Genomic DNA, 15,617 nt, shown 5'->3' with positions numbered 1-15,617 from the left:
ACTGAGGTTCTGCACTCTCCTTTTCATGAGGGAAGAAACACTTTCCAGGGTGTGTGAGCAGCAACATTTTAGCACTTTCTTTATGACTGTGCCTAACAAGACATCAAATCCCAGAAGAAACAGCTTGTTTGATGTTGAGTGAGCAAACACCAGAGAGGTTTGTAGCTATGACTTACACTGACAGAAGACTGGACAAGGCACTACACTGGAACAGACTGAAAGTGAATTAAAACCTCTTTGCTATGAGATACATCAGGCCTGTCAGTTTAACTTTAAAACTGTCCAAACCAGCAAACATGAACTGGACATTTAAACAATTTCCAAAACACATCATAGTGGCAGCCTACAACCAACCTCCTCCTGAGGCAGCCACCCTGGAGACTGAGCAGCAACTCAAGGCAGCTGGCTCCTGCCAGAGGGGTCACAAGAGAACACAAAACCCCTCCTTGACTTGTCCATGTTAAACAAATCCCATCCCATATTTCACTTCTACTCCCTTTGCTTGCTTTGATTCAGTGGACACAGCAATCCCAGGTTTTAGTCAGGGAATCACTCTTAATGTCTGAGAAGTATCTAAAGAGAAAGGAGTCTCTGCAGCCTGGAATGGAGTTCAAGATCATGTGAAAAACCTGGATGGAGGTTCAGTGGGATCCTGCCCACTGGTGCAAGAGAGGAAGAATCACAGGAAGGAAGCCTTCTGAAAAGCCTTACTGCTATCTGGGCTGAATCTTGGTTTAAGGAGGAAAAAAGAGCTGCTGATAGGGATTCTTTCCCCAGCTTTGCCAAAGTTTGCTTTTGTCTTGATGTCAGGCAAAACAACTTTTTTTTTGCCCCAATTTCCTTCTCAAAATGATTCCTTCTGCTCGTCAGGGGTGGAAAGGAGAGGATGGCTGAGGGGAACATTTTTAGCATCGTTACGTGAAAAGTTATTTTCATGAATGATAATCTTCTCTCAATTATAATCCCCAAATATAAGATTGGATCAGTCTTTTATGTCATCTGAAATGGGGTTTGATCATACTGACAAGGCTGCTGATTAACAGTGGGAAGTTAAAGCAGGAAGGGATGTACTGAAATAGCTTCCTTTCTTGAAATGTAACAGCCACCTCACAGAGCTGCCAAGATGCAAATGATGTTCCAAATGGAAACTCACTATTTCCTTTCCTCTTTCCAGTGCTCTTGCTCCTTTGGCTAGTTCAATGGGGAACAACTACATCTGAAGTCCATACTACTGCTGCTCTTGGATTAGCCAAAGGGTGACCGACCACTCTTGCACAAGTGAAATGCCTGTGCCTCGGCTGCCTGTCTGGGTGGGTCCTCCAACACTGGGATCTTGGGCTTACACTACTCCAGCACCATCTGGCTGACAAACTAGGATAACTGGTATGTTCTGGGAGGATGCATCTGCTGAACATACATGCTGAAAGTGTCCATCTCTCCCGTCAGGTTGATTCTCTCCACTAGACTTCCATCCACTTTTTCTTTGAGTTTCTCTTCCAACTGTTAGGAAACAAAAGAAGTAACAGAAATGATCAGATTCCTTACTTGAAACTACCATTCTTGAAAACTTTTGTCCTGGAAAATTCAGCTTCTTAAAACCTAATCTCTGCCCAGACTATATCCAAAACTTAGCCAGTGAACACTGGAAATCTCTCCTGGTTGGACAGTGCAGCTGAACTGATCTGCCAGGAGAGTTTATGGTGGTATTGTGTCCTTAAAGAAGTAACCTCTAAGGTCACCTATATACCCCTAGTATGACATGCTAATGTAATATCTTAACACCATGGCACCTGTCCTCCTAATAAAGATGTTTTTCAACACTTTGTGTGCCCAAGCTGCAGAGCAGGAGGGTTGCCAGTTCTAGTGGTGGAGAAGCCCTGATCCAGCCAAACATCACAGCTCATCTACTAACCTATGGCATTTGGAAACCACCTGCATGTAACAAGCACTGAGGCTGCAAAGCGTATCAACGTAAATACCTCTTCTCTTCCCTGCACCTTGCCCCATATATTTAATGGAAGCACTTTCTCAAACCTAATTTGAATGACTGTTTGTCTTGTTTTTGTAAATGGGAGATCATGAACCAAATTTGGTTCCCAATCCAAAACAAAGTGTGTAACGAGCATAAAAGAAGAGCAGCCAAAACTGATGCTGCAAAGCAGGATTACAAGGAAATTAGTGTTTCTCAGCAAAATCAATACTGCTCTTTCTTTGAAATACAGATTAAATAATATAGAACTCAATAATCAATGGGATGCTATGTGGAGCAGCCACTACTATGGATGTTTTAATACTTATGACTCTTCCAGTCTCCACAGCAGCCTACCCCTGAAGAAGGAGCAGCACAGCATCTCATGCCACGTGCCATCTCAGAGGTGCTGTAGAGTAAAGCTCACCTGCTGGGTGGTTGCCAAGCAGTACTCTGCAGTACTAAGGATGCTGCAAATGAGGCAGAGTTCCTCTAAAGTAAACTTTGCCACTTCAGAGCCTTCCTTTTCTTTCAGCAAACTAGTGATAGTGAGTCCACCGCTGCTGCTAGTTGTCCTGGAGAAAAAAAGACAGACAAAACCTTTCAGGCTTTCAGGTGTACACACATACACACTACTAGATTTCAATGTCATAATAAGCCCTTATGACCACAAAGTCCAGAGCCCTGTGTAGCTGGGTTAGTGTCATTCCACATCAAACCCACGAGGCTGTGTTGGTTAAGGAATATCTTTTAGAAAGACAAACAGAACTTTGTATCAAGTCTTCAGACAAAAGACAACTCACAATATGGTAGATTAGGATATGCAAGAGGAATATAGCTAGCTTCAACTTCACTGCCAGGTACTCAAAATCCAATTAAAGACTATCTAACTATCAGGCAGCTTATCATATTTATCTCCTCAAGTCCTAAACAGGTGTCAACACACATTTGAAAGTTTGGTGACTTGGTTTAAAAACTGATGATATCAACGCAGTAAATTACAGAAGATGTGGCTTCTTTCCTCCATCTTCCAGTGATTAATGACTGTGTATCAACAAAGAAGGACTCAGAGCAGCTTAGAGTCAGGAAATTCCCTACCTCTCAACTCTTTGTAATCCAAATCCATTAAAAAAATAGGACAGTGATATTTATCTTGGACAGCTAAAATGGAGCACACCAAAAAAATGTGTATAAAGAATGCAACTGAGGTCTGGTGGAGAATGCACATTAAATTTCTCTTTCCACTTGTCTGGATGTAACCCTCTCCCCTCCCATCTGTAAAAGATTTTACTGGTTTCAGAAATTCATTCTGCTGCTCCCAGGCATACAAGGAAAACAAACTGAAGGTGGTAAACAACTACAGATGATTTTGTATGGCAAGTTTGGCAATATCTCAAGGAGCTCCTTTAGCTTTCATACTTACCCATTTTGGTGTAAACTCATAATGACTTCCTTTATTTTCACTAGATTTATATCTATTTTATTAATACACATATAAAATGTTACAGAGCAGAGGGAGTTACAGGTAAGCATTTTATCACCACACAAATAAACCACCTTCATTATCAAGGATTCCATGTATAACATTGAGCTGAGGCAGCTAAAGAATTGCAGTACCAACTGGTTACCCTGCTGCTTGGGCAAGTGCAATTCTAAAAGCCAGATCTCTCTCAAGAAGCTTGGGCTGACATTTCAAAAGGAACTTCAAGAAACTGTAAATCTGACTGCTAATCAAAGCCAAATATGAAGTTATCCTCCAGGGACCCTTAGAAGCAAAATGATGCCGTGGCTGTCAATTTGGTCTGTTGCTGTTTCTCAGTGCAATGAACTGAACTTTAGAGAGAATTGTGAAATAAATGTGTTCACAACTATGTATCTATTCATTATTTTTACAAGGCATCTGCTCCTCACTGGAATGTTTCACCAGAAGGTGTTGCAGTATTTGGGAAGCAAAACTCACTTGGGCAAGTTTCCAGACAGAATTTTCCAGGCGTATTCCCGAAGGTACTTCTGGAAGATGGTGGTCAGAGCTATCATTGGCTCACCAGTGCTGAGCTGGGAGCACTGTACCATGCACTTCTTGTAGTACACAAAGAGGTCTGCACAGCTGGGCAGGACAGCTCCTCCTTCATCCACATTGGGCTTGGGAGGACCCTGAGCCTTGAAGTCAGTCACAAACCTGTCAATCAGTTCGCTGAGATTTCTGATGTGGGAGAAGAACAGAAAGAGACTTTAGTATGTTGGAGGAGGGAAGAAAGAGAATAATGCTTAAAGCCAGATGCTCTGTCTTGTGACAGCATCACACACATCCACATTGCAGCAGCTGGGTGTTCCAGCTTTTTCTTATCTCCACTCTCTCAGCTCATACAATAACCTGGACTGGACCGATGAATAACAACCTTTTGCACTTGAGAGTTTTAGTGGCAGCTTCAATCTGTTTTCCAGTCATATACAAAAGCTCTCAAGTCTGCCAGGACAGGATTCAGCACGTTTGATGCAAGTGCATAAAGCCTATGCTCAAATTTCCTTCCTGGCACTAGCAAAAGTAACAGTGGGGGGCTCTTCATATCAGCAGCCTCTGGAGCAGACCTCGGGGAACACAGGTTTTGAAAGGATGTGCTCAAAATGGTGTGTGTGCCATCTGCCATCTCTTGGTCCCATTTGGATGCCACCTGGTTTTCCACAACTCCACACAGCCTTTAGAGAAGTTTATTTAGCAGGAGCATTAAGTGCACTTCCTACTTCAATTCTTTTTAAAAGCTCAAAAAGCTCTCCTGTTGTCTCCAGTGATTCATTATAATCTGGGTTTTGCTCAAATATTTTGGTCTTTAGGCAATGATAAGCTTCACTCTACTGTTTCATCATGACAAAAAGGCTTTTCAGCATGGCAGAGGGCCAGAATCATCAATACAGAACCAAAGAAGCTGTCTGATCTTGGGAAGTTCCTCTGGTGTTACTCCTCCAGAGACAGCATATCCGTGTCAGGAACCAAGACCAGCTCTCCTGACACCAGAGCTCAGCTAAGTGGAGTAACCTTTGCCAGATGAACTGAATTACAGCAATAAACCTCCTCCCCCAGACACAACTACTCACAACCTTCCACAAGGAAGTCTGGCTTTTGAGGAACACATACACATTTCAGATGACAGAGTGGCACTTTGCTGACTAAAAGGAGTTGTGAAGTTCCTGTACTTTATAACCCCATTTCCACGACTATCTGAGCTCCACTTTGCCCAGTTCTGCCCTTCCCACAGCATGGCCTTCACTTCTCTCACTGCTGAGGGTGTAACTGCTGGGCTGTGCCATGATCCAGGGTACACAAGTAGAAAGTCAAATCCTTAGAAAGGGAATGGCAGAAGAAAGAACCTGAGGAGCAACTCCCCCAAGAAACTGAACTATCATTTAAGAAATTATTTACTTTTCAGGGACAGATTATTGGACAGAACTATAATGCTGTCCATAGGAATGCAAATAATTCTTTAGAAGCCTGTCAAAGAGTTTCAATTTGAAATGTTCTCCTCAACTTAAGCCAGCTCACAGGGAGCCCTGCACAACGTGAGAGTTCATGCAAAGAGACTGCATTAGGGTGTCCTAGGAGGGCTATGACGTTACTGCCAGGACAGACTGCCCAGTGGCAGAGATATCTCAGCACATTCTCATTCATCTTTCCAATGAAAGGGGAAAAACCCACCAATGACAAAGAAAAAAATCCCTACTTTCTGTCCTTTTTGTCTTGTGAAAGAGAAAAGTCCACTCTGGTTACAGTTTACCAAAGAACATCCAACACCGAACAAGTAGCAAAGGTGACCTGTCTCCTCCCTGATAAAGACTGCAGCATCAACACAGATGAGCTCTCACCACAGATGATGCACTGGACCAAACTAATCTACAGCAACGTGCTTGCAATATCAGGGGTTCAAATCATGAAGCCAAGCTTTTTGGCTTCAACTAGGCTCCTAGGCTATTGGAAAAACAAGTAGCCCCTTTTTTCAAGCTTATTACTTGCTTTGAGTACTTTACATAGCTCCCATTCCAGAGATCCAGGCAGTTCCTCGGCTTTGTTACAAGAACTGTAAAAACATCAGCCTGCTCAACTGATGGGATAAATCTCTGCACTGGCATGAGCAATTGAACACTGAACCGAAGCATTGATTGTATTCAACCACAGTGAAGCAAAATATACTTCCCCCTGTAGCTTCAGGAGAGCCAAACAGATGGGCTGCTGCAGGAGGGCTCCCACGTGCTGCAAACTGCAGCGTTCCTTTGGCTTCCCCAGTCAGGCAGACGTGGCTTCCTCCGTGTCAAAAGTGCCACTAAATTAAACAGCTACATTTCCCCTTCTGCATCTGCACTTTGCTCCATCTGGGCAACAAAAACTGGAGCATTCTCAGCATTCACCAAACACTTTCTTTTTTTCACTCAGTCTCAAGACTCAGTGAGGAATGTCAATGGCTTTTGTTTCTTTATGCTTACTCCACATGTTCTCCTCTTCTCTGGGGCAAAGTGAAATGTATCTACGTTTTCCTGGTCCCCCAAGGTATTGTCAACCAGGATGTGGGAGCAAATGCAGCTGTCCAAAAGAGCTGGGAGAGCAGCACTAGAGCTTCATGCTTGTTCTGATCTTAACCTGGACAAACTGCCAGTCAAAGGCAGGCTATGCGGACTGCTCTTAAGTCAGCATGGGACTGATACAAGCAAAATATCAGGATCCTGTGTACTAAGGGAACTAATATATTATTAATACACACCTCAGTTGATGTCAGTCAAGCTTTTACATTAGTCTCAGCTGGCCCAAATACAATATGAAGGCAATCTTTGTGTGGTACAATGGGAGCACAAAGAATTTGGCAGACAAAGCTACTGGGAGATGAGACATGAACAAGGCACGAGAGTTACAGAAAATGAATATTTTCTGTACAGATTCTGCAAAAAAAGCTCCCAGAAAGTTCTCTGGTAGTGCAGATGTGGCATTTCCTAACAGAAGCATATTTACTGGGAGCAAGAACTCCCCACATCTTACCCAAGAGAAAATATGCAATGAAAATCTATAAGGTGAATTTTATTCTGGTTCTTAAATCCTTTAATCTCTCTATTCCTCTTCTTTTTGCCTTTCACTCAACTTATCATCTTTTATCTCTGGCAATCAGAGAAGAACCAGCCAACAACTCAGCACCATGAGAAGAAGGTAGTGCTCAGTAAGTTGGTCTGTTCAGTGGTGTGAATAGTTGGTACCAGTCGGGCACTAGGGAAAGGCAATGGCATTGAGACACCTGGATCACTTGTAGGATAGTTTTCCCATGGACTGGGTGTTTTGGAAACACTTCTACTTGTGAGGCTGCACAAACACAAAGAGCACAAAGAGAAGGTGCCAGTTTTCCAAACCAGGCACATGTGCATTTCAGCACACTTCACCATGGCTCTGCATACTCTCAACACTGCAAAGCTGACAGAGCCCTTCCCTCCCTCCAGCAAATGGCTTAGCTCATATGTGAATGCTTCCATTGCTCCAAGGGATCACAATGGAGAGCTCAAGACACACATCCCAAAGGGGCAGAAATGAAATCTGCTTCATGGTTAAGAAATCTGATATTTACACTGCAGCTAAGGGTGGAGAGCAGCATCTTGAAAGCCTTTCTTTCAGGTGTCTCCTCTTAAATTGCTACAGATTTTGGCACTGTGTTTCTTTAAATGGGTATGGAAACAATTTTTCAGGAGAAAAGGTCCAGGCTGCTTTCTGCCACAGTCTTAAGGCAATGATGACCAGAACTGCCACACTGCTCTCACGATTCAGAGCCCAAACATACAATTAATTATCCAAGCAACCTTCATTTTCAGGCATCAGCAACAGAATTCTCAAAAGTTCAATCAAAGGGGGAAGAAGAGAGAAAATCATAGAAGACAGCATTTTTTGGCAGCCAGGGGCAGCATGGGGAATACTGTGGCAGTTTTTCTTTGAACTCCCTGCAGCCTGTGGCTATAAAGCTAATATAAAACATCTCATGATTGTAAAGGCAAAGGGGAAAAAAACCCCAAAGTGAAAAGGGTTAGGAGCACAGTGGGGTAGAATTACCAAAACAGGATTGAAATGGCCCCAGTGAGAAGGGAAGAAATACTCAAACAGGTTATTGCTCAGTTGGCTGAGGGCAGGGGGGTGAAATATCTGTTTCCCTTTGGTACATTGCAGAGTGGAACCTAAACCCAGCCTGACAGAGCATTGTGGCAGGGTTTATTTATTCAATTGTTTTAAAGCATGAAAGGTTGATGGGATATGGGAAAGCTTTTTCAAGATGGTTATCTTGGAGTTTGGACAAAATCAGGACACTACAATCCTCTAGTTATGCACTCCCTCCTGTGTAAGTCCTTGGAAGATAGAAGGGCATAGATAGGTGAGGTACATGAGGCACACACCTCTTTTTCTTTTCCAGCCACTAACTTGTGCTAAAAGACTGTATTGAACCTTCTTCAACTCCCTCCTCTCCCAGTTGGCACTTTAGTTGTAACAGAGATGTTCTTTAAACTCTGGTGTGAATCAAAGTGCACAAGAAAGTGTGGTGAGAGCTGTAAAAACTTCTCAAAGCTCTAAGCTGAAAGCTCCCTTCATTCAAAGAAAGTCAAATGCAAGTCAAAGAGGAAGAAGGGTTCCAGGCATGAAAGCCCCTGACAAAGACCCAATCTGTGAGCAATGATAATGTTATCTTACAGCCAGGTCATCTAGAGGAGCTTTCATCTATGGATCTCTACTTATTTCTACAAAGCAAATCTCTGCCATGAAGCCACGTGTGTATTTTACAGAAAAAAAAATGCAAAGCTACTATTTGTGGAAGCCATGAGGGAAAAGAAAGGCATTATGTCTGCAGTGGGAATTGCAGAGGCCACAGAAGCAATTTCAGAAACACTAAAGCCTCTTGTATAGAAAAGCAGTGGGCATCATTCCTGCAGGCATTTGCAATTACAGATGAAACCAACATTCACAGCTCTCTGAACACTCGGGTTTGCCCAAGCAAAGTTCCCACTCATCCTAACTTTCTCAAGCCAGGAATACTGCTCCTGAGGAAATCAGAAAGCAGACTTTGAAGAAATTACTCTTTTTTTTTGCAGCTGGAGTACAGACTCTAGTACAATGCAACTGTAACACATTCAAAAGCAAACAAGCCCCAAAGAAAATGCTGGTTACTCACTTGTCTTGGGACTCAATATACACATAAAGATGAGGCTCAAAGCACTTGGAAACAATGCCATGGAAAGGATTGTCAGGGACCTTTGGCTTCTTTGGCTGTAAGAAAACATTTAAGAGTGTTGGTTTTAAACCTGCCTTGTAAGATCTAGAAGTAACAGTAATGCAACAGCATAGGAATGTTTAGAAATATTACAACACAGAAACTTGCTGTTAAATAATCAAAGGCATAAAACTGACAGAATATATGGGGTCAGTATGCCTGAGTCTTCACTTCCTCTTACAGAGCTGTTACTATTCCAAGGAATTACACTTTCATTTGTAAAACACTGTTATCCTTAAAGAGAAGGCTGCTGCATGCTAACAGATTTCAGGAGAAGAATCCTGATGTGGTTTGTAAATAAAACCACACTGAACCTTTTGAACAGTAACAAGACTCCACTAGTCACCTCTGAAATGAAATGCAGCAGTTATTGGGAAGTAACATTGAGAAATCCCTACATTTTATAACTTTAAGGGTTGTAACTTGAAGTTCCAGACTTCATCTGGATTAATCTTATTTAGATAAACAGTACATAATTACTGGAGGAGTTGGAACTACTCAGACACCATTACAGAACTGCTTGCACTGTGAAACATGTTTCTGAGGATGCAAAGGCTTCTATTTTTAAATCAATTTAGAGCATTAAGCACATATGCCATTTGAGAGTCATCTGGTTGACTCTCATTTTAGTTTAGGACTTCACTCTACACAGTGACCAAGCACTGAAGTCACTGGGCCACTCACGTGCTTGTATCTCTGCATGTTTAAGTACCAGGCTGGGCCTTTAGCTCATCTTTGCCCTGCAGCTACATTTAATTATTTATTTTACTGATAGACAATTTTCCCCTGCCTGCAAAGAGAGCTGCAGTGACTCTGGAATGGAATTCTTTCCTCTCTCTGTGAAAAGCCAGGATCAGCTCCCAGCCAATGAAGATATGAATTTTTCCAGTTGACATTTTTTGTTTCCAGCAAAAGAAAAAGCAAAACAAGTGAGCCTAAAGGACATACTCTGTGCCACCTCTTCTGTCATTTAGCAAAGTCCTTTGCAGAAATAGCAAAGAATGCCAAGGGAAGCAGTTCTCATGTGCTCTCAGAAATAATTAAGACTCGAAGACACAATGAATACTAACATATGGCTGCAAGCCTAAAGAGAGCAGAGGGTTTTATGGAGACCAGACCACCTCTAAGAGACTGGCTTCATTAACCTTCTAAGAGCATAACTGGAGAATGCAAGTTTTTACAGCTTTGGGAGAGAGCCACTACCCAGCATTCTCCATCCCAGCTCCTTTGCCAGTGCCTGCCCTTTTCTGCTGGATGCACACACTCATTGGAGCTGGAAGGAAAACAATGGGTAATTACAGAAACCTTCCAGCTGCAAAGCCTCCAGGATGGCAGCACCAGCACAAGGTTGCAGATTTCATGATGCTTACCAGGCTGGAAGAGCCAATTCCTAACACAGGACTGGTTTTCTGTGTGTGCATGTCTGTCTTTGCATCATGCTGCTCCCAGCATGTCTGGTGGAGAGAATACTAAATCTTTTAACAGTAGCAGTGAAACTGTATTTCTGAGCGTGCAACCCTGTCCAAAAGCTGCAGATGTTTAAGCTATTTCCTCCTTGAATTTGATGGAAATAATAAAAGGTTACTGTTGTCACAGTAAGGAGGTCTGCAGCTGGCTCAGTTTCCTTTCATTACTATCCAAAGTAAACAGATTAAAACGAACTGCTAGGATCACTAAAATAGGTTCTTTTTTAACATGGATTCCTTGCCCCCCAACTCTTGTGCTCCCTCTTACACTCTCAAGTGCCTTGAATTCTCAAGACTAGTGTCTTGGAAGAGCTTTACCACTCAAAATTCTTCCTCTACAACCCTTCCTCACCTAGTGAGAGGAGAAGATGAGGTCTCCAACATGACCTCACCAGTGCTCACCACCAGATGTTGGCACTCTGAATCTGAAATGCTGGGGCTTATGGGGCCTCCCATTTGGCAGACAGCCAGTCTTCCCCCAGCCACTACAGATAGTGGAAAGCAAGCTCTTCACAAAAAAGAAATACACTACACAGGTGTCTCCCCAAGTTCTCAATCTCTGTCTTCCAGATCACTGATCAAGTCTGGTCAATACCAACTGTTCAAGTTGTATTTCAATTGAAAGATCAAAACTTTGCTTCATCATTCTATTTCAGGACTCCTGCTGTGGGTGGAAGGCAGAGAACTGCATTGCTCATGTGACAATCTGGAGGGGATGCAGTGCATCAAACTGTGCTGGTAGAGAGCTACCAGCTCACAGACTCCCCAGAGTAGGTCCCAGGGCCTGGTCATCCATCAGTGTAATACCTGTAAATGGCCCATTTACACGGCTGTAAACTCACCCAACAAAGAGAAGGAAGTACCTTCCCCAAGCAACTTATAATTGAGCACTTAAAAAACTTCTGTCTGGTGAGTAAAGAATATGAGGCTTACAGGTTTTGATATTGGTGCCAATTAAAACAATTGCATTTAATATTCACTCCTTTAACGTTTGCAGAGGGCTTTGGAAACCCAGTGCTTTTACAAGGGCTGAGGTGTTGCCTGCTTTGCAGAGGTAATGGATGAAAAGCACTACAGAGATAAAAATCCCAGAAGTAATATATCTGGAGTGAAAATCTACAACTGACACTTGGAAAGTTCAGTGAGTTGCCTGGTGAGACACAGTTTGCTTGGCTGACAAGGCAAAATATGAATTGCAACCGTTTGCAGTGGGAGCTGCTTCTGGGATCTGAAAACCCAGCTATGCTATATGCTACTTCATCTTTCTTTGACAGAAATCCTGTAGTTACATTTGAGCTGTTGCTCTATGGGCTAGAACTGAATCCAACTCAGTCTCACGTGGCAGGATTGTCTTCACACTATTAACTGAAATAAAGATTGCTTTGGTTCACAGTGAAGTGAGCCAGAGAAACCACGGTCGTACGGGGAGCCTGTTACGCTGCACAGAGGACCAACACTGCACTAAATTAATTGCTGTGAAAACAAACCTTTCAAATCAATGTGATGAGAACAGCTTAGGCATCACCAGAGATTTTTGACAGAGAATGCCTCACTGACAACTGGAGAACTTCAAAGACTTACTTTGTCCATATCACTTTTCTCGATCACAATCTCATCTGTCTCTGTCCCCGTTTCATCCTCCAGAAATGGGTTGGTGGAGGGAAGTGGCACTTCTGGCTTTTTCTGTTAAAAAAGAGAGGAAGCTCCTTAGAGAACAGTCTGTTTTGTCCTCTCTGCCACAAAGCTGCATCCGTGTTTTGCTTTACTAAGCCCTTCAAAGCAGTTTGTGTTCTCCCAGCAGAGATGACAGGCGGTGCCTCTCCATCAGGGTAAGAGCCCACTCTCTCCTACCACAGGGCTGAAGGTCTGGCTCCCTCTCCATCACTCCACCAGCACACTTCGTCTCCAGCACTCTCTTCTAACACCCACTTTCACCCACTCTGCCTGAGTTGTCCCTGGAAGAGGCACTTTGACCAGTGTCACATTTCCCCTCTCCCTAAGCACCCACCCCACAGCGTGTGGTCCCTGCTGGGAGGACACACAGCAGCAGGACTCTGAACTGTGCACTCACCAGACAGCCATCTACAGTTAGGGCCTTCATTTTGTGTCCACAACAGGTCAGATGTTGACATCTAGAGTGTCACAGCCTCGAGGCAGATCAGGAAGGATTTTCTATATCAAGCTACACCCTCCCCTTTATGTTTTTTCTCAGTTGTAACAGCTTCTGTGCCTACCTTCTCCAAAAGGGATGACAACCCACTGAAGCCAATTTAATTAAAGCTGCAAATTTTGTCTGAAATTTGTCAGAAAAAATAAAGCCACATTCTTGTGAGATCTAAATTCAGCCAGAAGGAAAACCTTACAGGACTTCCCTTTTTAATTAGCAGCACCTACTGATCCACAGCAAATTACCACCAGGTCCAGCAGGCTTGCCTTCTAGGCTGAATTATCACATCCAAGTAGGTTTCAACACACCAGCTGGACAAAGAAGTCAACCTCAAACCAGTGGCTTCTGAGCCACACAAGGACTCTGTGCTCCCAGGGTAGTTGGCTGGCAGAGCTTTTGGCTGAGATTCCAGGCAGAAAAAAAACCAGAGATGACCCCACAGATATTCACTGAGCTGTTTCACTTGGCTCTGCCTTTACAAGCTACCAAATGAGATGCTGAAAAGTAGAAGCTACCAACGTCCCTACAAGTAAGACCAACCCAAAAGACAATGTGGGATTGAAGATGGCCCCATGTGGTGAATGTGTGGTAACTGGAAACTAAGAAGGGACTTTTAGTTCTAATGTGTCATTGACACACAGAGAACAAACATTATAATGGCACATCGTGCCATAATTACTTTGTGGTTCTCCATAGCAATGTGGCTTCAGCTGCAAACAGCACAGGGTCCAGGAGAACCAAAAAAGTACATGACCAGTATAGTTTCCTTCTTATGAGCTATATGTCATCTTCTCAGCCACATTCTGCAAGATCAAGAATCACTTTCCTCATTACAAGCCACACGACACACCACCCTAACCTGCCAGTGCAGGAGGAGGCTGCAGGTGACACTTTCTGAAGTCTCCCATTACCACAGCTATGTGTGAGAGGGAGGTTTGTTTTTCTCCTGAAGCAGCTGTGGACTAAAAGGTTGTTCTCCAAATCCTCTTACCACTGTCCCATCTGTTAGAGTGCAACCTGAGAAGCGTTTAGCCAGAAGTCCTTCAAAGTTGGTCGTCCTCTGAATTGCAAACAAAAGCAGTTTCACCTCAATCTCCTTTGCCCTTGTGCGCATTATCTTAGCGAGCTCTGTCCTGCAGGAGACACAGGGGAAACAGGAAAAACAAATGTGGGTTTCTAGAAAGAGAAAGATCTGAAACCTAACACTGTAATTCAGTCTATTCCCTAACGAGACTTTCATCACAAAATCCAAGCTAACTCCCAAGATGCTCTCTAACATCAAACCACTTCACAGATCACATTTCAAATATAACCACAGTTGCTTTGAGCTTTGTGGGTAACAGGACCCTTTCTGCTAACAGCCAGCACACCACTGCAACCAGGACAGCCTGCACTATCAAACCTTGGGAAGCATGATGCCTCTGACTGGGGTCCCAGAATAGAGGCCACAATACTACTGGCACTCCAGCTGGAATCTTCTTTGGGTCCCCTGTCTCTGGAGGGTAAAGAGCACAGCCAGAGGCAGTCACACCATAGGCAGCTCACTGTTTCACTTGGCCTCTAGTATTACTGATTTTCAGAATCACGGAATCCCCAAATGGTGGGGGCTGGAAGGGCCCTGCAGAGCTCATCCAGCCCAATCCCCTGCTACAGCAGGTTCCCCTCAATCAGGGGGCACAGGAATGCATCCAGTGGCGTTAGAAACCTCCCAAGAAGGAGTCTCCACACTGGGCCAGGGCTCCCTCACCTCAGCACCAAAAGAGTTTCTCCTCTGTTTCCAGGGGAACTTCCTGTGTTCCAGCTTGTGCTGGAACTGTCACTGGGCACTACAGAAAAAAGACTGGCCCCACTCTCTCGACATCCACCCTTTAGGTATTTATAGGCAATTATAAGGTTCCCCCTCAGTCTCCTTTTCTGCAGGCTGAACAGCCCCAAGTCTCACAACCTTTCCTTGTCAGAGAGGACAGAGTAGAGGTGGAGGAGAACCTCCCTCAACCTGTTGCCCACACTTCCTGATGTCTCTCAGAATGCCATTGGCCCTCTTGGCCACAAGGGCACATTGTTGCTCACGTTTACTTTGCTGTCAACTCAGAATCCCAGAATGGTAGGGGTTGGAAGGGGTTTTTACCTCTTTAATGCTGAAAATGTATTTCCCCATCATCTCACTCTCTCAACAGTACATTCTTGGACTGATACCTCTCAGGGTTCTCCCTCCTTACATGCTTTTAACCATAGCCTACAGAGATCTTTGAAGATCACCCTTCGAGCTCCAAGACAGCCTCGTGTTTTAAGTCAGGTAACTCTGTAGGGAGGGCATGGGAGCTCCTCAGACACTGACCTGGTGATGTGGCAGAACTCCACGGCGATGCGCTCGGTCATGCCCCACTCCTGAGGGAACATGCGCCCGTACTTCTCCTCGTAGTCCACCAGCTGACGCTTGATCCAAGCGTAACGCCTGTCGATCTTATCCAGCCAGGCCACCTGAGTAAGGTGGAAAACAACACTTTTAAGAGCAGCAGCTGCAAATATTCAGCCTGACTGTTTAACTGTGCTGCTGTGGTTTCACAGAGCAGCTTGGGCTATCGATCAAAACCAACTCGGCCGCTATCAATAATACTCTGAATGCTAACAGTCATTTTTCAAAGTGCTTAAACACCAGACTGAAAAGCTCATCTTGTGCAAATTAAGAGAGCAAGTTCTGCTGAAAATGAGGGTAACAGTACTCCTAAATCATGAAG

The 15,617-nt window shown here is 43.9% G+C and overlaps 1 protein-coding gene across 1 annotated transcript in view; it reads right to left on the bottom strand.

Annotated features, from left to right (window-relative positions):
- The window catches only part of VPS53 (VPS53 subunit of GARP complex), a 65,395-nt gene that overhangs the window by 22,816 nt on the left and 26,962 nt on the right, over positions 1–15,617 (bottom strand). The window contains exons 10-16 of the mRNA XM_062012290.1: positions 15,218–15,360; positions 13,871–14,012; positions 12,294–12,395; positions 9,148–9,242; positions 3,930–4,172; positions 2,397–2,544; positions 1,418–1,500 (exon numbers count right to left, since the gene is read on the bottom strand). Of these exons, the coding sequence (XP_061868274.1) occupies positions 1,418–1,500; positions 2,397–2,544; positions 3,930–4,172; positions 9,148–9,242; positions 12,294–12,395; positions 13,871–14,012; positions 15,218–15,360 (956 nt within the window). The remainder of the gene's footprint in view (positions 1–1,417; positions 1,501–2,396; positions 2,545–3,929; positions 4,173–9,147; positions 9,243–12,293; positions 12,396–13,870; positions 14,013–15,217; positions 15,361–15,617) is intronic.

This window comes from Colius striatus, chromosome 20 (genome assembly GCF_028858725.1).
Source record: "Colius striatus isolate bColStr4 chromosome 20, bColStr4.1.hap1, whole genome shotgun sequence".
NCBI classification, from domain to species: Eukaryota; Metazoa; Chordata; class Aves; order Coliiformes; family Coliidae; genus Colius; species Colius striatus.
This window is presented reverse-complemented; position numbering and strand designations above follow the sequence as displayed.